At 42.4% G+C, this 24238-nt stretch overlaps 2 protein-coding genes across 10 annotated transcripts in view; one reads left to right on the top strand and one right to left on the bottom strand.

The window, feature by feature from the left end:
- SLC41A2 (solute carrier family 41 member 2) overlaps positions 1 to 7448 on the top strand; it is a 50477-nt gene extending 43029 nt beyond the window's left edge. For both annotated transcript variants that reach the window (XM_081879264.1, XM_081879265.1), the window contains one exon: positions 4397 to 7448. In XM_081879264.1, coding sequence (XP_081735390.1) covers positions 4397 to 4582 — 186 coding nt within the window. In that variant the 3' untranslated portion in view covers positions 4583 to 7448. The remainder of the gene's footprint in view (positions 1 to 4396) is intronic.
- A 5395-nt stretch (positions 7449 to 12843) lies between these two features.
- Positions 12844 to 24238, bottom strand: part of CHST11 (carbohydrate sulfotransferase 11) — a 224627-nt gene continuing 213232 nt past the window's right edge. For all 8 annotated transcript variants that reach the window (XM_081879273.1, XM_081879274.1, XM_081879267.1 and 5 more), the window contains one exon: positions 12844 to 22304. In XM_081879273.1, coding sequence (XP_081735399.1) covers positions 21450 to 22304 — 855 coding nt within the window. In that variant the 3' untranslated portion in view covers positions 12844 to 21449. The remainder of the gene's footprint in view (positions 22305 to 24238) is intronic.

Raw genomic sequence — 24238 nt, 5'->3', positions numbered from 1 at the left:
TAATAAAATACAGCCTGCTTGAACTATATTCAGCTGGGTATAAAGAAAAAGGCTTCATTTTCAGACTTGTCAGCCATCATCAGACTGAAGGCCAGACTGGAGTAAGGAAGCCGTCAGTTTTGTGATTCAGGGTTTGTGACTTTCAAAGGCAGCCTCTGTACTTCGGGTTCCTGCTGAGCCAGTAAAGAGCGCTCTGGAATTTTCACACCTCCGAGGCAAATCTCAGAACACAGTTGTGTTAAGGGCTCTGGGAATAAACAAGTAATGGGAAACTCTAGACATTATTGCCCAATAAATTTGGCAGGGTAAAATAAAATTGATTGTATCCACTAAGAATCAAAATTGTTGTTGCCCTGCAAAACAGCACGTTTTGAATATTCCTTCTCTTGTGTGTCAGAGAATTCATTAGATTAGTTGCCAGCCCTTCTCTGTTAAAAACAACACTCTGTTTAGACCCCTGGCAGTTAAATATCATTTGGGAACATTTATCCCTTAAATTGGCTTAAAGCAAAATTAGAAAAGCAGATGGTGATACATTTTGAGAAGAAAAATTAACAAAAGCATAATAAGAGCACATTTGTGTTGACCGTTGTTGCTTCAGCTATATAAAGACAGCCTATTATCTCTATGTTTATTGCCCTAACGAGACTGTTCTAGTATCCTGACAAGTGAGGGCCACACTTACTTTTCCTCCACTCTTTCCAGGCACCATCTGCACATTAAAGCTCAGTGTCCAAGCAGCCTATTTTTTGCTCCAGAGTTTTCCCTGTGGAAACCCACTTTTTGAAGCTCGATTGGAGCAAATGACAGTCTGCAGAAAACCTGAATTGACATTTGCTCAGATTGAGCACCGAAGAGCAGGTTTTTGTGGGGGGAAATGCTTGGACACAGAGCTTTTAAGCATGGACCTGTGCGTGGAAAGAGCAGGGCAAAAGATAAGTGTGGATAAGCTCTAACTCTTCATGTCCTGAATATTTTTCTGCAAGTCAGCTGAGCTAGGATATTTGGCAAACCTTGCCTAGGATTCCTAGTTAGGGAGAAGAGGACTTAGCCATGAGTCCCAGTTTGGACCACATGGCAACCCAAACTCTGCATGGTCTGACTGACTGTGTCGTGAGAACCAGTTTTACCATTTGCAAAGCCAATTTAATGTGTAGAAATCCACTGTTTAAACTCACTTTCTGAGGACTAACTGTATGTTAATGAACTACTATCTGACTCAATCTTAAGACTGAGCTGCAGTTTAAATCTAATTCCAGTTCTGGACTACATTAGTTACTCAGCAACCCAGGTTTGGTTCTTGTTCATGTTTTTAGAATAGAGATGTACAGATCTGATATATTTTTGATGAAAAGTGAAATAATGGGAAAACCTAGATAAACGGATCATTGGTCCAGAGTGTTACTCAGTGTGAAGGACGAATGAACCACATTAGACCACAGCATCACTGGCTTTAGAGGCAGTGGAGATGTTACGTGAGATAACAAACTGATATTCATAACAGGAATAGAAAAGCACGGAACATAAGGGAGACCAGAAGTGGGCAGAGTTCCAGTGGGTTTCTGCTAGTAATTGTGCCAGTTCTCTTTTCCCACCAGGGAATAGAATTGTGCATGACTGTAGTCAAAACAAAAAATTTAGAACTACTTATTAATATTGGTACCAAATTGGTGCATATCTTATAAATGGAAGCTTAAGGCAAGGCAGAAGTGTGAGTTGTATACACACAGACTCACTTCATTGGGTTTTGGGGTTGGAAAATATAAGGAAGTATATTTGTGCTGTCTCCTTACATATTGTGCTAAACCGTAGTGTGTGTGAACAAGCCACAGCAAACCTCAGGCTCCCACACGCCACCTCTCCACCCCTCATGTTGCTGAAAGGAGTTCAAAACTTTGCTTCTGCTTCTAATTCATCACTGTTTGCTACATTGCCTGGACCCAGAACTGTGGTTAACATTAACTATGGTTAACTTACACCAGACAGCTTCAGAAACCATGCTTTGATGTTGCCTTGTTTTAAACTAGCCAATATTAATATTAATATTATTTGTTAGTCTGGACAGCACAACAAAGCACTGTTAATCAGAAGTGGAAGCTATGCAAGGGAAGGGGAGAGGAAGGGGCACTGCTCATTGGGGTTTGTATTATGTTAAACCATGGTTTAACGTAATGTTCAAATGTGGCCTATAAGGCTTTTGGTTCTTTATGACAATAGGAAGGCAGAAAAACCTACATTTTGTTGTAGTATAAATATTTGCTTTCCTTTAAGTTTGCTTTCCTTTTCTACCCAAGGACAAGCAACATTTCAATCACCTTTCCTGCAGTATTTCTCTTTTCATACCCCACATAGCTGTTTCTCAGATGTCCTGAGCAATCAGGAATATATTTGAATGTGAAACTTCAGTTTCAAAAGCATTTTTAGATAAATGACACAATGGTATATGCTTTAGTTAGCTTAGACTCCAATTTATTAGAATTTCTAATAATTATTTCCCCCCTCAAGTAATGCAATCTCTGCCCAAATGCCACTGCATGTTCCCACTTGTCACATTTGTTTCCAGACTCTTTCCCACCCACTCTGGTCCTCCACAACCTGCACAACTTCAGTCTTGGCAGAGGGGGACAGGTTTGCCTTTGATCGCCTTGCTAATGTTGTGGTGCTGGCCAGCTGAAATAAGAGACCCAAATTATAACAATTCCCCATGTAACGTCGCCTTCCAGGATACTGTGTGAGTGTCTGGAGGCGGTTGGAGGATGGATGGCGACTAACAGATTGAGGTTGAATCCTGACAAGACAGAAATACTGTTTTGGGGGGACAGGAGGCGGGCAGGTGTGGATCCTTAATGGGGTAACTGCGCCCCTGAAGGACCAGGTGCACAGCCTGGGAGTGATTCTGGACTCACAGCTGTCCATGGAGGCGCAGGTCAATTCTGTGTCCAAGGCAGCTGTTTATCAGCTCCATCTGGTACGTAGGCTGAGACCCTACCTGCCCGCAGACTGTCTTGCCAGAGTGGTGCATGCTCTAGTTCTCTCCCGCTTAGACTGCTGCAATGCACTCTACATGGGGCTACCTTTGAAGGAGACTCGGAAACTGCAAGTAATCCAGAATGCGGCAGCTAGACTGGTGACTGGGAGCGGCTGCCGAGACCACATAACACTGGTCTTGAAAGACCTACACTGGCTCCCAGTATGTTTCCGAGCACAATTCAAAGTGTTGGTGCTGACCTTTAAAGCCCTAAACGGCTCGGTCCAGTATACCTGAAGGAGCGTCTCCACCTCCATCATTCTGCCCAGACACTGAGGTCCAGCGCTGAGGGCCTTCTGGCGGTTCCCTCACTGCAAGAAGCCAAGTTACAGGGAACCAGGCAGAGGGCCTTCTTGGTAGTGGCACCTGCCCTGTGGAACGCCCTCCCACCAGATGTCAAAGTGAAAAAGAACTACCAAACTTTTAGAAGACATCTAAAGGCAGCCCTGTTTAGGGAAGCTTTTAATGTTTAATAGGTTATTGTATTTTAGTGTTTTGTTGGAAGCCGCCCAGAGTGGGCAGGGTATAAATAATAAATTATTATTATTATTATTATTATTATTATTATTATTATTATTAGTCACGTTTATGTCTTGGAGCCCAGAGATGGACAGTTTCTGTGGGATGGGGATGTGAAAGGCTGGCATCACTGTCCCTACGCTCGCTCTCTGCCTGCTTTGGTAAAAGAGGAGCTGCCTCAAAGAATCTGACAGTCTCTTCCAAAGAAAACATGTGCTTTCAAATATATTTGTTTGGTTTGCAGAGAGGAGCACACCTAGCACATGCATAATTAGCTGAGGCTACAGAGCCGCCTTTTCAGCAGGGAGATGTATCTGAATAACTTATACATATTTCATAATGGAAAAAGGGACAGAAAATTGCTAATTTGAAAACCATATGGTTACATCTTAAAAATTCTTTTGTAGTACAAATCAAAGGTAGGGATTCTCTTAGAAGTATTAAATTATTTCAGTGTGCCTAATACTGTAACATCTAATTTTCCATTTTAGCTATTTAAATAATATTTAAGAAAACGCACGCTTTCAAAATGGTATTTCAAACATTGAGTCTGTATACCAAAACTCACAGTGGACGTGCCCGCTTTTTAAATTGTTTTGCACTCAGGAAACCTTTTGTGTGTTTTGATACAGGAACAGCTTGGGTTATAAGTCTTTATTTCCTGAAGGTCCAAATTGATTTAAATCTTAATCTTGTCTATTTTTTAGCCTACAGGCAATCTTTGCAAAGTATATAAAGAACCATGAGCTCAACCTTTCTATTCAAATAAGTTAGTAGAAATAGTGGATTTCAGATGCTGCCATAGATATCATGTCAACATGATTTATATATTTTTTCATTTTGCCATAGGTGTTTACATTGCTATGGATTGCTGACTGGATGGTTCACCACTTCTGGAAAAAAGGAAAAGATCCCGATAGTTTTTCTATCCCTTACCTTACTGCTCTTGGTGATCTTCTTGGAACTGCCTTACTTGCCATGAGTTTTCACTTTCTGTGGCTCATTGGTGATAGAGATGGAGATGTAGGAGACTAATAATGCAGACAAGCACACTAGCTGATCCCATTAGATGAAGATGACAAACAGGAGACAGCCACTAGGCTTACCATTTCATCTGAAGAAGGACTTCAAAACAGTGGTTGAATTCGGATATTATGGTAACTTAAAGGTGGCACTGATATCAAATCGCCTTAATTTTAAAAGGGGGGGGGGGAATACGTGGAAGTGTGAAAATAGGCTTTAAATATTTTTTACACTGCAGGGGAGTGTGGCTGTTTCTTGCTGGCCACAGAAAGAGAAAGGCCAGCCAGTATTGTACCAAGAAACAAAGTCCAGAAACATAGTTTATGGGCAATTAGTAGCAGAAAGATGTGACTTAACCACTGATGTGTCTCTTCATCACAAATTTACTTTTCAGTGAACAGCCTGACTGCATTTCAACTTATAATGGGTTCACAGTTATAGTTAAATCTTCTGGAATCAGACACCATTTGCTAAATAAGTAAAACAGATGATTTGTGCATGTAATAAAGAAAAGTTTGAGCAAGACATTCTACAGGGTATTCAACTCTCCTTTTTAGTCACAGGTGAGACAGAATAAAGCGGCTTCTGTTCCAAAAACTTGTTTAATCAACTGAAAGTGGGAAAGAAGTTTCTAACAGAGATAACTCAGTACTATCATGCATGGAACGTTAATGTTGTATTAATGATTGTATTTTAAAAGGTTCAATGGCACAGTTTTAAAATGTTCAATTTTGTCTTTTGCAGTTTATTGTAAAGTATTGGAAATTAAGAAGAAAAAAGTGGGGCTTTTGATATGTAATTATAGGGGAACTGCAATATAGATCCTGAAGAGAGAGAATTGGTGAAAGGGTGTTTTTTATTTTATTTTAAGAAATAGTTGAAGAGAAAGAAACCGTGGACAAATTCAGCCAAGTAGTTCGGCCACACAATTCCATCCAGCAAGTGGCAGCTGGAATTTTAGTCTGCAGTCCTGTATGCTCTTACTTTTGGGGGTAAGCCCCACTGTGCTCAGTGGGACTTTCTTCTGAGTAAAAACGTGTGAGATTGTTCAGGGCTTTTTTTCCAAATTCTCATTGGATAGAGCAATCCTATGGAGGCAGGGGAGGGAAAATCTCTGGCAGATCTATTCTTTAAGAAGTTTCTAGCCTTTAAGAAGATCTAGTCTTTAAGAATCTCTGGCAGATACGGTCTTTGAAATTTCTGATGGGTTTATACCAGCAAGGACAGGAGGTCAGCGAGAAAATAAGCACGCCAGTTCCAGAGCTGGTGTATTTTCGCTCCATTGTTGGCGGGGTGAGTAATGTCAGGAGATGGAAGGAATTTGGATCCCAGAGATCCCAGATCCATCCCTAACATGTCCCATCCCTCCCTGCCCCTATCAGAGCACCAGCTGTGGAGGTTTCTACATCTGCAATGAGGAAGCCTCTCAGGATGGTCCTCCTCTGCTCAGGGCTGCAATGTCCTATAGTTCCTGGAATAACCTTGCAGGGATCATAGGATCGTACCCTTACTGCGAAAATGATTGGGGTTGCTACTCTAACATTCTGGAGGATTCAGGCATCTTTCAATTCAGAACAGTGCTAGTCTAAAGAAATAGATTTCCCCAGCACTCAAACGGGGGGAATTTCATAACTGATAATGAAATAAACCAGAATAGTTTGGTCTGAGAAAATGTCATTGCCCATGCCTGGTATGTCAGTTGTGTGATGCAATTAGTGCTTTGTTAGAATGTGATTATGTGAGTATCACAGGTACCTGTTGACTAGTGCCTGTGGCACACTGATAAAGAAATGAATAGCTCCCATCGTGTCTGCATCATTTCAGGTTTTGTGTTTCAAAATATCTGTAAAAAAACCCCAACACATTTTCCCATTGTAGTACGGGAACTTTCAGGCAGGTTGCAGTCCTGAAATTCATTTGTGTAATGCAGCTCTGCAGCATTATATGTTATATCCCAAACTTTACAGGCCTTATCGCTTTTTATGTAATTGGAATGTGGGGGTTTGGTGGGAAGATTACCCAGTTTATGGCTGGCTTTGTGTGCTGCCTTGGGTGTTCTATAAACAAAGCAAATAACTTTTTAAACCATGGCAGTGCAACCGCTCCCCCCTCCACAAACCACAAATGTGGCCATACAAGTTTAATTGTGATGAATGGGCATTTTGCACTTCCCATTAGTATCAATGGAATTTGCACAAGGTGGATCCCTTTTCAGATATCCAAGTTACATCTAGTTGATTTATTTCAAATGTGGATATGCAAATTAGGCAGTGAAAGTTATGTACGAGACCCCGGTTTTCACATGCTGACTTTTATTGATATAGCCAAAAAAAAAGTTCATAGGCCTAGTTGCTCGCTGAGTACCCTCATCTTCAAATAAGTTCAAGATGCTGGCAGCTGTTTGGCTTTCTAATTGAAACCTTACATGAATAACTTTCCCCACACATTAAAAGCATTAAAAGCTTTTGCATAATTATGACCGGACTGCTTTGCTGCTGGAATTGCAAGGCTAGCACATAAAATAATATTTCAGAATTGTGAAGGAAAATTGGACTGTCCTCTAGGTTCCCTTGTTCCCCTTAGTCTGTATTAGCATTAATCAGAATGGTACATTGTCTGTAGTACTGTAGATAGCACTCCTATTCATTTTGTTTTAAAAAGCAGTTGGTGATAACTCAGAATCCTTTTATTTGGGGATATAGATCTAGAAGCAATTAAGCTTAATTCTGGTTGAGCTACCTTTATGTGGAATTATGGTCTGATGAAAAATATTTTAATGTTTGAAGAGCCTATGGAATTTTAAAGTTTTTGGAACCAAACCCACATAGCTTCTGAGAAAAATACAAATAAAATTTCTTCTGTTTTTAATATATCACTATCCATTTAGTGTATGTGTGCTACTTTAATTTGTTTGGGGCTCAAGATTTGTGTATGCCGGTGCCTAAGATGTACTCAGTATACCAGACCAGAATAACATTCTGTCATACTACTTAAATATAAGGAGATATATATATATGGAAATATAAGGAAAGGTAAGCAGTAATTGCCAGGGGACGTGTGTGTGGCAGCACTAGCAACCTCTAAACCAGTCCAAAGTCTGTTTCAGGGGCCAATCCAGCCCGCTGGTCGGTTTAATCCGGCCCCTGTGGCAGTTTATTTCCTGAGGTAAAATCCTAAAAATACCTCAACAACATCAATCCTAAAGAAAAGCTCAACAAGTTTGGGGCAAAATCATAAAAAAGCTCAAAAACTTCAGTCCTAAAAAGAGGTTAACAACTTTGGTCGGCCCTCACAGCCCTTCACTTCATCAAATCTGGCCCTCTTTGGAAAAAGTTTGGCCACCACTGCAAACCATCTGCCATTAAATGTACCACAGGCATTATGTGTGAGGTGGGTTTTCAGGTAGAACATTAATGCAAAGAATACCTTTTAAAAGACTCATGCAAGGACTTGATTTGGCCATATTGTACTTACTGTAAAGTTCCTTTTATATTAGAGCCCTACAGTTCTCTAATAATTATTTTACAGCTTGCTGGTGCCCTGCAGAAGGAGGATAAGATGCAAAGGTTGGGACTTCTTTTCTGCCACTAACCTCTTCCACAAACGCACAAGCTTGGCTCAGTTAGTGTGACAACTGATAGGTTCATTCTTGTTCCCAGTTATTACCACATATCCAAAGGAGGACATGAGCAGGACAGGAATGGGGATGTGTGCAGCAGTGGTCTGAAGGTCCCTGAATGTCTTGAGGAAAGCAGTTACAGATAGGTAGCCGTGTTGGTCTGCCATAGTCAAAACAAAACAAATTCCTTCCAGTAGCACCTTAAAGACCAACTAAGTCAGTTCTTGGTATGAGCTTTCGTGTGCATGCACACGAAAGCTCATACCAAGAACTGACTTAGTTGGTCTTTAAGGTGCTACTGGAAGGAATTTTGTTTTGTTTTGAGGAAAGCAGTAGAAGCAGCGTGTTTCATCTGCAATTGCTGTTAGCTAGAAATATTAGGTCTTTCATTTGGTATTGAATGCTGGGTGTGGCTGACACTTAATACTAAAAGTGCCCAGAATAGCATACAACATAATCACGAGAGATCAGAGAGACCACTGATAAATGAACCATACCCAGAAATCTCCCTAAGACCTTCAAGGTTCAAGGTTATTTTATTCATCCTTTTGATATTGAACAATTTAATTTCGATTCTAGGTCTAGTTGCAAACTATGTGGTTGCCTAGATTATGCCAATATTATAATATATCCATAACATACCTTCGTGGCCACACCATAATTTTGCTTTATGTTGGCCTGCAAACATGTGATTTGTAAAGACCTGTCATGATTGGATCATTTCCTGGGAAATGGCCATTGGATGGATAAAGATGGTCATGGCAACCAATGGAGTGCCTTCCTTTGCTATACCATGAGCGTCTGGTTTATCAAAAGAATTGGGGTGTTTGAGTAAATAAGAACTGATAGCCGCAACAACTGGGGCACTCTTCAAGTTGGCAAAACACCGTTAAGACATGCAACAGAATAGCACAGAGAACAGATCAGGTTTTCTTCTTTGGTATTGAAATTGTACTTTAAACATTTACATGTCTTAATAAATATTTAGAAGCATTTTCACCTAAGAGCTTATGACATTACATTAATGTTTAATAGATTACAACTCTACAATTGCAGCACACTTTGCCACAATTAATATGCACCTCAGGGAAATGTTACACCTCCTGAAATTGAAATGGAGCTCACCGTGAAGTAATTCTCAGGCATGATGTGATAACGTGGACAGCATGCTTGCAACGGCCTGATTCACACATCACTTTTAAACCACAGTTATGCTTAGCTTGTGGGACACTAAAGTAAACAGTGATCTACTCATTGGCCTTGTCTGTACCCCCACTTTAAACCATAGGCAATCTCAACCATGGTTTACAGGCGAACGTGCAGTGTGTTGGTTTACATAGAGAAAATTGTGGCTGCTTTGATCCTTCCCTGCTCCTGCTGAGTTACCTGGAGTTAAACCATAGTTAGGCATTATATCTGAACCCAGGCTTGAGGTTTGTCTGTTTCCAAACAAACCATGAGCTGCAACCAAGGTTTGCTCTTGGTTTACAGTTTGTGGTTAGTTTGGAGGCAACAAACAGCGAGCCTGGGTTTTGACATAGTGTTAAGCTAAATTGTGGCTTATTTCTGGTAGTACAACAGGAGCAGGGAAAAAGCAAAGTGGGCACAGTTTTCTCCCTGTGCACCAGCAAACTCTACTGTGAAAAGTTAGCAAATTGGACTGCTGGAGAGATCAGTGGAACAGTCCTGCCAATCCAATGACTCGCCCTAACTGATAGACAGCTAGAAATAGCAGAATTCTAATGGTTTCTGTTTCAACACACTTCATTGTTCAAGGACATAAGCTTAAAATCTCCTGGATCTACATTGACTTGAGAATATCTGCAGATGTATTTTTGGTCGTTATGTGACTTGTGGTGGGAGCTGACACATCTATGGAAAAATAACTCCCAGATCCAATTTCCTGAAACAACTCTCCAAGTGAAATATATGCATTTATGCAAAGAGCATAATCGCAAACGTTTTCACGAGCCTCCTTCTCTACAGCCCCATGAGCACTCCCCCATAGGTTGTCCAAGACGGTAGAGTTGTGGTTTGTTTTTGATCTTCCGAAGTTCCCTTATCTTACCTAAGCACATTGATGCTAACAACTTGGAAGGTAATTGCTCAGTGCTTCCCTCACATGCCGGGCCCATTCCTGTTGCCTGGCAACGAGAGCAACAGCAAGGGAGAAAAAGGGGAAGACAATAGGGAACTGCCACGCAGGCAGGAGCAGCTTAGGTCTGGATTTGAGGGGCTGAGGGAGGGCAGGTGGAAATGTTTGGGAACCCGTCTCACTTGGAGAACGGAAGAGCAGAGAGTCACTTCTTAGCAGTTTTCAAGTGCTACCATGGAGGGGAGGAGGGAGAGAGCTGGTTAATCGAAGTAGCAGATCAAAATAGCAGCAAAGAACATCCAAGGGGGAGCTGGGTAGCAAGAACGACACTTAAAATTCTGAGGGGAAATCCATTTCAGTCTTACTGCAGAGCACTTGGCTTTTCTTCAAATGCAGCTCTCTGTTTGCAGAAGGGCTATCAATGGAGGTGAGGATGGGGAGGCGTCATGGCAAAAGCAGCGCTGCTGCATGTGGATCAGTGCCTGTGTGAGCAGGTGGAGAGAGGCAGTGAGATCAAGTCCTAATTGCTAAAATGGGCCATGGAGTAAGTTGTGCAGGGTGATTTCAAAGAGCAGGGGAAAGCTAAACTGCTACCTGCTGGATCAGTCATAGTCTGATTCCTAAGCCAGATTTTTATACATGCAAATTTATTCTTCTCTACAGAAAGCATCTATGCATCTTGTTCTTAACAAAGCAGGGCAGAAATAGCAAGTAAAAGATCTATATAGGAGTGTGGATTTATTTATTTGCCCCAAATGTTATGTGCATGTAAGCCTACATCTAAGGATGATATTTGAGCTTTCCAATTTTAGGATTCTATAATCCTAAAAGTTCATAGGTGAGGCAATGTAACTTCCTGATATGCCAGGTTTGCTATTTCTGTGACTGCACCCTATTTCTAAACTATTTTATGTCCCCCTATCTAAATTGCATTTCCTTCTCTGAAGCTATTAGACTTTTCAGAGCAGCGGGGGGAGGAAATATCTGATCAGCAAAGTTCTTGTCATTTCGTTTCTCCATACTGCAAAACTACATTTAAAAAATCATTTTCTGCTATACAAATTGCACATAAAAGCTTATTGCATTCACTCTAATAACATTTTTATACCAAAGTAATAATGTACATTTAATACAAGATGGCCAATCCATTATGCGGCGCCGTTTGATTGAAGACAAATGTAGCAATAACTCGGGCATGGCAGGAACATTTACAAATTACCATTTTCACTCATGAAGATAAATATGAACAGAGCGCTGCTATCATTCAGACTCTTGGAATGTCTTTCTCTTCCCTGCATAAAATCAGATGTGGAATATGGATGGGGAAAGAATTGAGCTGTGTGGTCTATCGTGGCAATTTAAAGGTCAGAGAGCCTTTAAAAGTCTGCCATTGCTGGCACAGGGACTTCTTCACACCCCACGCCCCCTGCTCAATTAAACATCTCAAACTCTCGCGTTTTAAATAGCATCAAATTTGAGGTTACAACATGGTAGGAGACATGTCAACACTTGCAAGTAAATCAAGTATCTTTTTTTCTTTTTTTTAAGGCATCCACATCACTTCAGTTTAGGAGCAATCTTGCTCTTGAAGATTCAGGCTGGAAGACAATGGTGAGAAGTCACAAGAATACCTATATGTCTAGTTAAGAAAAGAAAAAACCTTTAAAGCAGCAGTTAGGGAACCTGTAGCTGTCCAGTGTTGGCCTACAATTCCCATCAGCCCCAGTCAGCATTAACAATGCTCAGGAATGATAGGCACTGTGGGCCAATAACATGTTCCCTATCTGAGATTCCTAGCAACTGATATTCAGAGGCACACTCCTTCTGAAAGTGGAGGTAGAGCCTAGTCATCATGGACTGATAGCCTTCTCCATGAATTTGTCCAATCCTCTTTTAAAGCTATCTAATTTGGTGGCTGCCCTACTGAGTCTTCCAACATTCAGCTTCATTCAGTGTCCTTGGGTTCTAGTTGGTGAGTATGGACTGGCACAGGGGCAGCCGCCCCAGGTGCAAAATTGTTAGGGGGCACAAGATTTCAACACCCGGTGCTGCCTCAATACAGCTGTGTGCTTCCGTTGCTGGGCTCCATTAAAAACGTCTTCTCCATGCAAACCAGGAAGTGACCTCTCCAGACAATGGAATGACTCTTCTTTTCTTGTCTATGTGGCTGGAGTCTCTTGGGTGATGCGGACGCTGTTAGGCAGTTGAATGCACATGTATATGGCTCTCCCTCCCTCCCACCCCCTCACTCTGTGCGGTCCCGGACACTGGCAAGCCATGCTACACCACTGGTTCTAGTATTATGAAAAGAGGGGGGGAAACTTTTCTCTAGCTACTTTCTGCACACCATGAATAATTTTGAGCTGAGTACATGAGAAATATCACATGCAATAAAAAAACACACACACATTTCAATTATTTTCTTCAATTTAATTGAAGTTACTTAGAAAAATAATCAGGCTTGAATGGCTGTGTGTGTGTGTGTGTGTGTGTGTGTGTGTGTAAAGGAACAATTCATAAGCAGTTAACATTTGTGTTGGCAATGTATAACTTAGTTTCTTTTTCTTATCAGTATATTCAGATATGCTTTTCCTACAACAAGCCTTCTACTGCATACAAATAGGTAAAAAAAAGAAAAAGAAGTCAAACCCCCACATAGATGTTAAATTATATGTACACATTTTGTATTGTTCATGCATGTAAGAAAATAACACTCTCTGTAACAAGAGTAATATTAAGGACATTCCCTTTTGTACCTGAAAATAGTGCAGCTTTCTATAGTTAACCTTCGGAGGGGTCAATTAGCTTCAAAAGCTCTTGGTCTGTGCATCACCTTACATGCCAGTTGCAGTAGATAACATTTGGTTAAATCCTTCGAAAATATTACGCAGAAATGCAAGGCTCAGACAGTTTGCAGTCTGAGGTGAAAAACAAGATGCATTTTCCTCCCAGATGTCCACAGATGGAAGCTGATCACACTGGCTGCCTCCACCAGCATCTGAGGGCAGCCAGTAGGTAGCTTAGGGGGTGAAGGGCAGGCTGAGCAGCCAGGCCACACAGATCTGACTTCCAAGGCTTTGCTGGCACTCTCTGCCTCTTAACATTTGCTGTCTGAAGCAGTTGCCTCCTCTACCTAATGGTAGGGCTGGCTCTAGAGAAATGCTAACACATTTGAACACATTTTTAGTAATATGCTGAAATGCAAAGGGATTTAAATATGAGTGTGTACTAATGGAAATAACTTCCCATTTTGTTTTGTTTTGCTGAAGGGGTGGGGGCAGAGATATAAATATGTTTTGTGGCAAAATGGGGCAGTCTGATAGAGGCAGTTAAAGGGGGGGAAACAGCACAGGAATGAGCAACAGTTCCCAAGATGCAAAGGGTCATAGAACTTTAAAAGTAATGATGCCACTTCCTAATGTTATCTCTGTGCTCTACCCCATGTTCCATGATGCTGTAGGCAAACGTAAGAAGCAGAATGCAGTCAGTTAAGCAAGATGGCGGCCAGAAAGGGATAGGCAGGGATGGCTGCCATTTTGATGAGAACCTTGGCAAAATGTACAACACCTATGCCAATGAGCTGCCTAGTAAACATGCTTGGAAGTAGTGGCAGCTAACAATGCTCTAACTAGTGCTAGCTGATGTGTTGCCAGTGTAACTTCCCACAAGGCTCCCAACACAGTGCCAGTTTGAGGCATTGTGGGAAATTAAAATGGTGGCACCCCAGCCCTCACTACTTTAATAACTCACAAAGCCTTGAATTGATGATCTCTCAGGGTCATTGTGGGAAATTACAATGGTGGTTCCCAGACTCAATTCATCTGGTGCTCAATTCATCTATGGTGGGCTCTTCCACCTGCTGTGGCCCAAGCAGTTACCTAACAATGCCACGTGCCAATGCCAAGCCTGGAGAGTCCACTTGCCACCTTCAGAAACCGCTGTGGCTGATGGGAGAGAACCCCTCTGCTCTGTAAAGCTTTGTTTGCCTGGATTATGTCCACCACTTTCCTTGCAATGTAGCTGTCCTAAGGGAGACCATCAACCAAGGGAGACATATTTCAGCATGTTAATGACAGCAATAAACAAATGAAAGAGAGATAACAGGGAGAACACATATCTACTGGGTTTAACTATCTACAGTTTGGTACCCAAGGCTGCCATCCTGTACACACTGAACTCAATTTCTCTCTGAATATGCATAAGATTGCACTGCACATCTCTGAACCTGAGCCCCCCATTCTACTTATTCCAGCGCTGGGGATCTTGTGGTCCTCTACAAGATAGACTCTATTAGCTGGCAGCCAGCATAGCCAATGGTCAAGGAGGGGGATGGAAGCTGTGGTTCAACATCATCTGAAGGTCTCAGGTTCCCCACTCCTTCTTTAACCCATTGCAACCATTTGTTTGGTGAGTGATTTCCTACACAGAGTTGGACTTGCTGTGCAAGGGACTCTGAATGAGGGAAAGCAGGTGCTAAAGAATGTGAGAAGGCAGTCCCTTCCCTTTTGGGTCACTAGGACTCACTCAGAACGTGACAGGATTTCATCAAAGAGCAATGATGGATTACTCCTGGTGTCCCAGGCCTCATGTCCACATCCATATGAATACCTTGCTCCCAACTAGAGGGGCTCTATCCTCAGTGGCGGAGCTTCATGCTCCGGGGAGGGAGGGAGAGCAGGCAGGGGCATGGCTGGCGCATGTCCCAGGGGTATGGCGCAAGTTCTGGGGGCATGGCGTGCTGCCCACTGGGGCATGGTGCATGTCCTGGGTGCGTGGCGCACCACCTGCGGGGGTGTGGCACCCAGTGCGTGGGGGGGGGCAGCCACAACAGCACCCCACCAGGATCGTAGTGCCGGGGGCAGTGTGCTTCCACCGCCCCCTCTTCACCAGTGTCTATCCTGCAGTTTGGGGACACAAAGCCAACATGAAAATTCACTGCCTTTGAAGGAAACGCACACAAGCAAAGGAAAATTGGAAAACATCATGAACATGCTGTGTATAAACATCCACAACCTATCTTTTTGAAGAAATACACCAGAGGAACAAGTTCATCGTTCTGGATTTTTTTAAGAAACGAAAACAAATAACAGTTGAACTATTGGTAGGGGGAGGAAAAGTTGCGGAGGGGAACACAGCAGGATCTGTGAGAGACCTTTGCTATGAACCTTCTGTGACTCACATCCCCTGTGCACAACGGACTCTCCACACACACACACACACTCGCCAGATCAGGAGCATCCCAGACCCTGAACTTTCAGGGCCAAATCCTGACACCTAGGGATGGCCTCCAGCAATGTCATTGGACGGGCCCTGGTAATGAAGGTTAATTGGGTGAGGAGGAGAGCAGACACACCCTCGAGTGTCTATGCTATAATTTGTGGCCAGCTCCTGCTGAGCTGAAGGTTCCAAAATGCATTTTTGTTTTATTATGTATTTTGTGTTCTTGTTTTGTATTTTTCTGTTGTGAACCAACCTGTGCTCTTTGGGCAGCATACAGATTTTATAAATTAGAATACAATCTTCTTAGTAATTTTTTTGTTATGAAAGGCACTCTCACAAACCAGGAGGTTCTAGTCCTCCTCCACTTGCCACATGGAGGGGCCCTGGAGGTCTGGCAACCCTACATACCTTGGCAGATGAAGAACCACTTCATGGTGCAATCTCATTCCGCTGAGGAACATATTTGCATTAAGCAGTCACATGTAGAGGGCCTGTTTTAAAGCTCTTTCCCATCTTGCAGAGACCGTCTCCTGAGCATTGTATTTATGCATCTACTCACATTTTCTCTTATTGTATTGGCCATTAACAATGGGTTTTCTGGGTGGTGTACATTTAAAAAAACAAAGCAAGCTAAAAAAACACCATGAGACTAAAACCAACAACAGAGAAAACAGTAGGGTTCAAGGTCTAAAAAGCCACTCAACCATGCTTTTAAAGTTGAAATGGGAAAGACCTCTGCAATTGACCCCAGCCATGAGATTTCTTAATTCTCTCTCTCTCTCTCTCGCTCGCTCTCTCTCGCTCGCGCGCTCTCTCTCGCTCGCTCTCTCTCTCTCTCTCTCTCTCTCTCTCTCTCACACACACACACACACACATTTCAGCATCCTAGGGGGTCAATTCCTCCCTAACCTTTAAGATCTGGGAAGATCTGGTTCAGGCAAGTTACAGTTATAAACAAGTCTGTTTTGAGAGGGACACTTTGCCAATCCCAAAATAACAGAGCTTTGTTTAGAGAACAACAAAAGCCAACCTTTTATTTGAACCATCTAATTTTTCCTCCCCCTGTAGTGACAGTCTAGAGTGCAATACTGACAAGTGAAAAGTGTTTGATCATCACCTCCTTGCTAAAAAATGGAATCCTATTCTCTTTTCCGCTCACGGCAAACAAGACAGATGAGAACTGTAAAGAAAAGAATTCAATTTATTCTTCCCATAGTGTATTTTCCTGATCTCTGTCAAAACAGTGCCACAGATAAAAAACAGTGCACTGCATCATAAATAGTTCACTTGTTGGCTACTCAGTTGGGCATCCCATAAGTAAAAAGAAACTAACAATAAGCAAACTTTGCAGTGCTGTTCACTGGCAGAATACATGCCTTACTCCCTGCTAATTTGTAATGAATAAATTATAATTGCCTGTTTAAAACAATTTCCAGACAATATGCTACTCATCATATCACAATCTGCCATCTCACTGATTGATAATTGATGAGAGTTTCAGTAAGGAATGGTGAAAATATATAATTTACCTTAAAAATCATTGTAAACAATTAAAATTATTAGTAGGACTGGAAAGACACTTGTAGTTTAACATTGGACTATGGTTGTAATGGAACTGGATTAAGAGAGAGGATGCAGAAAGAAAAAAGTTAATGTAAGGACCCACAGAGGGAAGGAGGGAAGTCCATGGGAATTTATGGAATTCTCTTTTTGTTTTGGTTGTTTGACCATTGCTTGTAAATTTCAAAATCTGAAAATTAATTAAAAAAAAAAAGCAATTTGCCATTTCACACAGAACAATTTCTACTGGATATGAGAGTGTTCTACTCCAGTTCATTTTTGAATTTTCGTTTATATAGGTTTGTTTTTAACTGCCTGCAAGGAGTGGGGAGAAATTCATTTGGTTCACACTTTAATGCAAACTTCCCAAATCTGCACCATCCAAAATGACACACAAAGCGAACCAAAGTTCTCCTTTGAAATTCACACTTCTCCAATTTTTGAGGCAGTTCTCCATCCAAAAGAATGCATATGAAAAAGACTCTTAAACTTATGGAAAGTCCATGCAAAAATATGCAGATGAGTGAAAATAACATACAAAAATGTGTTCCATCTGGGGGAAACCACTTACAAAAAAATGCACATACTAGTAAAACTGCATTTAAAAAAAAAGTATATATCAGGAAGAATGCACTTGAACACGTTGTGAATTTTCATGTAGGCACTTTCATTCAACAATTCACAAACATATGTCAAAATAGGATGAACCAAATTTAAGATAGGAAAAATGGGAAATGGAAATTGATGGATTTGTCCATTCCTACTGCCTGCAACTATAAAACATCAGGAAAAGGACTTGTGAATCTCTGCTCTGGCTGTGTAAAGTTTTCTGCATAATTCAAAAAGAAGAGTGGGTTTGTTTGTCTGCTTACATAAGGGAGCACTCCCAAATCCCCAACTCCCTGCAGCCTGGCACAGGCATGGCACAATCTACCCTTAACACCAGGACGCTGATGCCCCATTCTGCTGATTGTGCCTCTGCACATACTATGCATGTAAAGCACGTTCTCTTCTGCAAAGCATTCTGGGCACTGTAGTTCATTAAGGGATGCTGGGAATTGTAACTCTGCGAGGGGTAAACTGCAGTGCCCAGAGTTATTTGAGGGAAAGAATGTGTATTGAATGTGCTTTAATGGAATAGGTTATACACAACCTGAGTTTGCAAGGAGTTTACTGGTATCAGTCCTCTCACAGACACTGTCAAGCAATACGCTGAGGAACAGAGGGTGGCAAAATCTGAAGTAGGCCAAAGTCAGCTGACAGAGACAGGGTGCAGCACTGAAAGAGAGTCTCCAGCTCTCTTCTCAAGGTTCTTTGCTGTGACTCAGTCGAGGTGCCAGTCAGCACCTGTGAACCAGCTTCACCAAATGAAATGAAGCCTCCTCCTGTGACTTCTTTAGCTGCAGTTTCATATCACGCCTTTGGAAACATTCCCTGTGACAGTAGTATCACCAGAACTATGTCTTTCTCCCATGATACTTGAATTGAATACGTTTCTTGAATTTTAGATCATTTGCTTGAGGGCATTAGAATTTCCCAATTATGATTTACTTCGCCTTTAGGCCCCTCATCCCTTTCATCCAGACTCGGCATATGATGGGCTGCCCCGCTCAGATCATGTGATATCTGGTATCCTCCTTGGTGACATGGTGCTAAGTTGAAGTGCCAGCATGTGCTACACCCCTCAGCCACTACAAAATAGGTCTTTGGACCAGGCTCTGCTTACCAAATGTACCACAAGTTGGCTCTTGAAGTACCAGCCTCTCTCACAGTGCAGTACAATTACTGAGATCAGTGGACTAAGCTAGTCCCCTCAATGTTCCTGGCACATTAGACCTTCCCAAAGACCAGGAAGCCTTTTACTGGCTTGGGAAGGGGGAGCACGATGTTTGTGTGTGTGTCGACCACCCTCCCCAATGGCCCTTGCAAGCTGGTGCCTCTGCCCCTAACTGTTCCCCTAGGAAAAATTTCACCGCACAGCACTGACTGAGATAACAGATGTGAAGAGAACTAAGCACTTGAAACGCTATTCTTTAACTAGGGCTATTTAGGGGTTTGACTAAATGACCCTCGGTGTCCAACTCTACAATTCTACGATTTTATGATTCTACTCTTTATTTTTTTCGGGAAAACGAGCGAGCTGGAAACTCAAAATCCACTAATCACTTTCAGCATGTTGGGCTACATGTTACAAAAATATTAGGACTGTCAGCCAATTAAGTTAATCTTCATAAATCATGGGATTTGAAAAAAAATACATTAATTAATTGTTTTTCCAATCTGTTCTCAAGAAAAATTCTCAAATTGTTCTCAAGGAAAAAACACATTCTTTAATTGCTTTAGGTGACAACAAGCACCCACCACAGAGGCTTGACCTTAGAAGGCTTCTATATGAGATTGTAGAAATGCTTCTTCTAAGACGGTGCTTGCTACCTACGGTCTGTGTAAGTACTTTTATAAAAATCTACATTGTTTTTAAAAGCTGCAGCCCAATTAACTGGGGACATATTTTTAATTAACCAGTTTAAAATCGTTTGGTCCATCTAACCATTCAGCTGACTAGCCACTGCAGCCTTAAATAATATTACTACCAACAGTATTTATCATGGCAATGCAGATGGATCACCTCTTATCCATCTTGATGTCAAACAAGGGAATGCCAAGTATGAAGTAAAAAATGATATTAACATCATGTCTGGCAAAGTAGAGATTTGAAAAATTTGCTCTGTACAAGATACATTCACATTTCTTTCAGTCACAGACTTTAAATATTATGCATGTATACACATATATATTTAAGCAACTCTAGCTGTCCCTTTCAAGGCCGATGCTATCACACACGGCATCATATATGGTATTCTGATAAAATTGCTCCTTTGTAGGGTATTCAGTTTTGTGCAGGTATTCTAGAGCACAGGGATCCACCCTAAAGGAGAGTCCCTGCTGTCATTTCATATTTGCAATGGGAACCTAAAAATGTTGCAATAGTTCAGAACGTGGTGCTGGTTCACTCATTAGGATACAGTAGGAATAAGAAACCTGTGGCCCTCTAGGTGTTGTTCTACTGCAACTTCCATTACCCCTGACCATTGGCCATTCTGGCAGGGGCTGATGGGAGCTGGAGTCACCCAACATCTATCCTTCAATCTGCCTTATGGGAAACCAACGATCATGTCTTCAGTTGCAGGATGTTCTTTGTTTTGGAGCACATGTCATGGGTGGAACGTGGCATTAGGGGTAGGGTGTATGCAGCATATTCACACCCCTTCCCAATCATTTTGCTGGTGCCTTCTCTGAAGGCTGGGTTGAGCCAACTTTGCAGGAAGCCAGGGATGGACACTGGGCCCAAGATACAGGGAGATGAGAAAGGACAATGGTGTCGCAAGGAGTATTGTACATGCAAGGGGGTCCCTGCAGAAAGAACAAAATATGAGCACTGTGGGGGTCAAATTAGACATTGTGTTTGCCAATCAGCTGTCATATCATCTCCGAAGGACTTGGTTTCCCCATCAGAAGCATTGTATGCATCGCTCATTTCATTGCAGGGAGGTTGGGAGGTGGTTGAAGTGTCTGGCTTAATATTGGACTGGCCCTTTTAAGGGTGGAGAGACTGAGTAAGGCAGTCCACTTCTCCTCCTTTCCCTTGCCCATCATTTTGGAAGTGCACATGTGTGATGTTTTAATACATTCTCGAAGGTGAAAGCCTCACCGACCTTGCGTCCCTGTGGACAAACGTTGGGCCTTCATCTGTGTGTGATCATCGGCAGAAAAGTGTGTCTTACAGATCAGAGAACCACGAGGTTTTGACATATATATTTCAAGGGAGGGTCCCCCTGAGCCCCTTAAAACCATTCCTGTTCCAATGTTTCCAATTATTTGCACACATTCTTCACTAGTGGAACATTCAGTAATGACATTAGGGACAGAGAGACAAACTCCTGCAAGGAATGCACAGGAAACATTTTCTTTGTCCACACAGTGTTGCATCTTGGCTCCTAACAAGGAATCTATTGTGTTCTTAAATAAGCATAAATAACATAAAAGGCTGAGATTTATGAAGAATGCAAAAGGAAAAGAATTCATCAGGACACAAATAATACCCCCCCACGCACCCCGCACCAAACAGTGTCGCAGTTACTAGTCACATCTAGAGCTACAGCCGCCGCAGTTTTCTTACCCTGCAAACAGAGCTGTCCCTTCTTACCGACAATTTAAATAATAGATTTCCAACTATGCTGCTCGCAGCATCATTCAAAAAAAGAAGAAAATATTAACTTACAAAATAACCCATTCTTCATATGTAATTGTGACAAATAAAAATCTTAAATAAAACAGGTTTCATATTCTTTCCCCCTCTTTTTCTCCCTTTTCTCTGGCTCTCCACCTCATTCCAATTTCAGGTAGCTTGGCATTGAGTAATTGAACATTAAAAAATCAAGTTTGTAGACTTCATACAGCTGTGTTTGGTGCTCTGAACTGATGTTCTGGAAGAACTCTGTAGTCATTTCGTCAGTAGTTCTTGTAGACTTTGCATAGGTGGGGAACTTGAGATAGTTTCCTACTCCTGCAAGTTGAAGAATGTAGTTGGAATCCTCTTCGAGTGTCTCGTATTTCCCTATGAGATCATAATGGATGTGGCAGGGATGGCACAGAGAGTATACAGTCTGCCAGTGTTCATTGAATGGCTCTTCTCTTTGGGTGTGAGGGTCTATGAGATAAGCCACAAACTCCTCAAATTTCACATCATCGCCTTTATGTAGGGCTTCCTGGGTCGCATTTTTCCTTTGGCGCTTGACAATTTTGGTTCCATATCTCTTATGAAAGGAGGTGTTGTACTTCTGGGTGAATTTGTTTCTGTAGGCTGACACCAGTCTCTCGAAAGGCTCGCGGACAAACAAGAACTTCATGTAGTTTTTCAAGCGGTGGTTGATCTCTGGGATGCTGTATTGGTTGAGCGTCTTCAAGTTTGACGAGACATGGGCTTCGTTAGCTGGTATCTCCATTGGGTCGCTGTATTTGCCCCTCCCGTTCAAAACCATCATGACTCTCTTCCAATTGGTGCAGGCCACTTTGGGGACATAGCAGTAGATCAACTCATGATCCTCGTCAACCACCAAATGCTTGAGGTCGTTGGGTGTCAGCACACGACGTTTCCTGCTAGACATGCTGTTGGCTCGGCATGTATCCGTGACTTGATCCCTCCGGATCTGATGAAGGATGGCCGTGCTGGATAATTCCAACTGCGTAAAGAAAGAACAAAAGTGGATAACTCAGTACAGTTTGCAAACACTTGCTGCCATCTTGGGCAGAAATCCAAAACCTACTTCTATACACAAATTCCTCTGGTGTATTAACAACACAGCAGCAACACAAGGCTGCAGAGCCTTTGCTAGTCTTTGTTAGTAATGTGGTCTGGCAAGGGACCAACCCTGGGCTAAAACATCCTGCATATAAGAATTGCCTTCCTGGGTAAGATTAAAAGTCAATCCTGTCCAACATTCCAAAAGTGACCAGCTGGATGCTCACAAAATAGTAATGAAGAAGGCAGCCAACCCCTGATGCCTCAGAATCTGGAGGTCCCATCCCTAGCTATCATAATCTTGGCTATTATCATAGGCGGGATCTGCAGGGACAGTGGTTAGTCACACAGAATCACCAAGGTTGAAGAATTTGGATGCAAGCAGACATACTTTACAAGGTTTCCATTCCGCTCAAGCATTGAAGAATGATACACATATATCCTAATACCAAATGTATTTTCAGTGTACTTGTCTGAAACATCTTAACTCTCGTAGTTATATATAGAAATTGAAGTTCTTTCTGCTCCTGCAGTCAAACTCATTTCTACGGAAGAGCAGAACTCAGGCTGACCTTTGCTGCTGAGACGCAGCAGGAGGCCGAGAGTTTCAAAAAGCCTTCGAAAATGAACACAGTATGTACTCTTGCTGCTGATGTCTGTCTCACTCTAGGATTAATTGTCTTGGCTTCCTCATTGGCTGTGACCTTGGCAAGTGAAATAAAATGTGTGGACACCTCAGCTATTCTCAGAGGAGGACAGGCAGTCAAAAGTGCTTTCTTGAAGCTTTCTTTCTTTCTTTGCTATTGATGCTGGCCTCTTATTGCCAGCCAAATCAATAAGAGGTCAAGGGCAGGCAGACTTTTAACAGGTAGTTTTTGTTGTACAGCACTCAAAAGAATGCTTCCTTGCACTGACGTCCTTTGTTGTGGCTACACATTTATTAAGGATTCAGGAATGCAAAGAGTCATCCGCTTTCAAAGAACGGGGAAGAATTATAGGAGAATTAAGAGCTGCAGGGCTCAAACCAGGACATAGGAATGTAAGATGAACCTGTTGGATCAGCCCAATGGTCCATCTGGTCCAGTGTCCTGTTCACACAGTGGCCAACCAGATGCCCGTGGGAAGCCCCAAAACAGGACACAAGTGCAACAGCACTCTGCCCACCTGTGATTCCCAGCGACTGGTGCCTATGACAGTGGAGGTACAACATAGCCACTGTGGCTAGTAGCTACTGATAGCCTTGAAGGAACCTTGAAAATCAGGCACCCAATAATTATGCTCTACCACGGGCTAGTGAGAGAGGAGAATCACAGCCTACTGCCTGTTTGTACTCTTTCCCACTCTACCTGGCCTGCCTTGGCACTAGTACCTGGCTGGGCAGTTGTGATGGGGGGGCTACTACCCTACCCTACCCTGAAGACCTCTTTTCTCATGGGCCAATGAGCTTCACATGGCTTGGAGCCACCATTTAAAATTTTCACAATGCCCTGGAGCAACACTAAATCAGGAATGCTCCAGGGCATTGTGGGAACTCAATGGAACATCCTTCCGCTGCTCACTAGAGCCTGCAACCCGCCACAGGGTAAGTCCACCAAGTCTCATGATCTCGTGAGGATCCCTCCCCCTCAATCCTAGAGACATTTGCCCATTGTTAGAAAGCTATGATTAGTGGTGTTCTGAGTATTTTTATTCCTAGACTAAGATACACCCTTGTGGGGGGGGGGGAATTGAAAGTGTGAAGCTGCTCTAAGACAAAGACAGATGACTCATTTGTTTACTCTTCTTATCCTCAGCTCAGGGGCAAGCAGGCTGACAGTGGGAGGGAGGCAGCAAGACATCACAGTATACAGTGGTGCCCCGCAAGACGAATGCCTC

This window comes from Podarcis erhardii, assembly GCF_964252035.2.
Source record: "Podarcis erhardii genome assembly, chromosome: 10".
Lineage (NCBI taxonomy): Eukaryota > Metazoa > Chordata > Lepidosauria > Squamata > Lacertidae > Podarcis > Podarcis erhardii.
The sequence above is the reverse complement of the archived record's forward strand: the minus strand, read 5'-3'. Positions and strand labels throughout refer to the sequence as shown.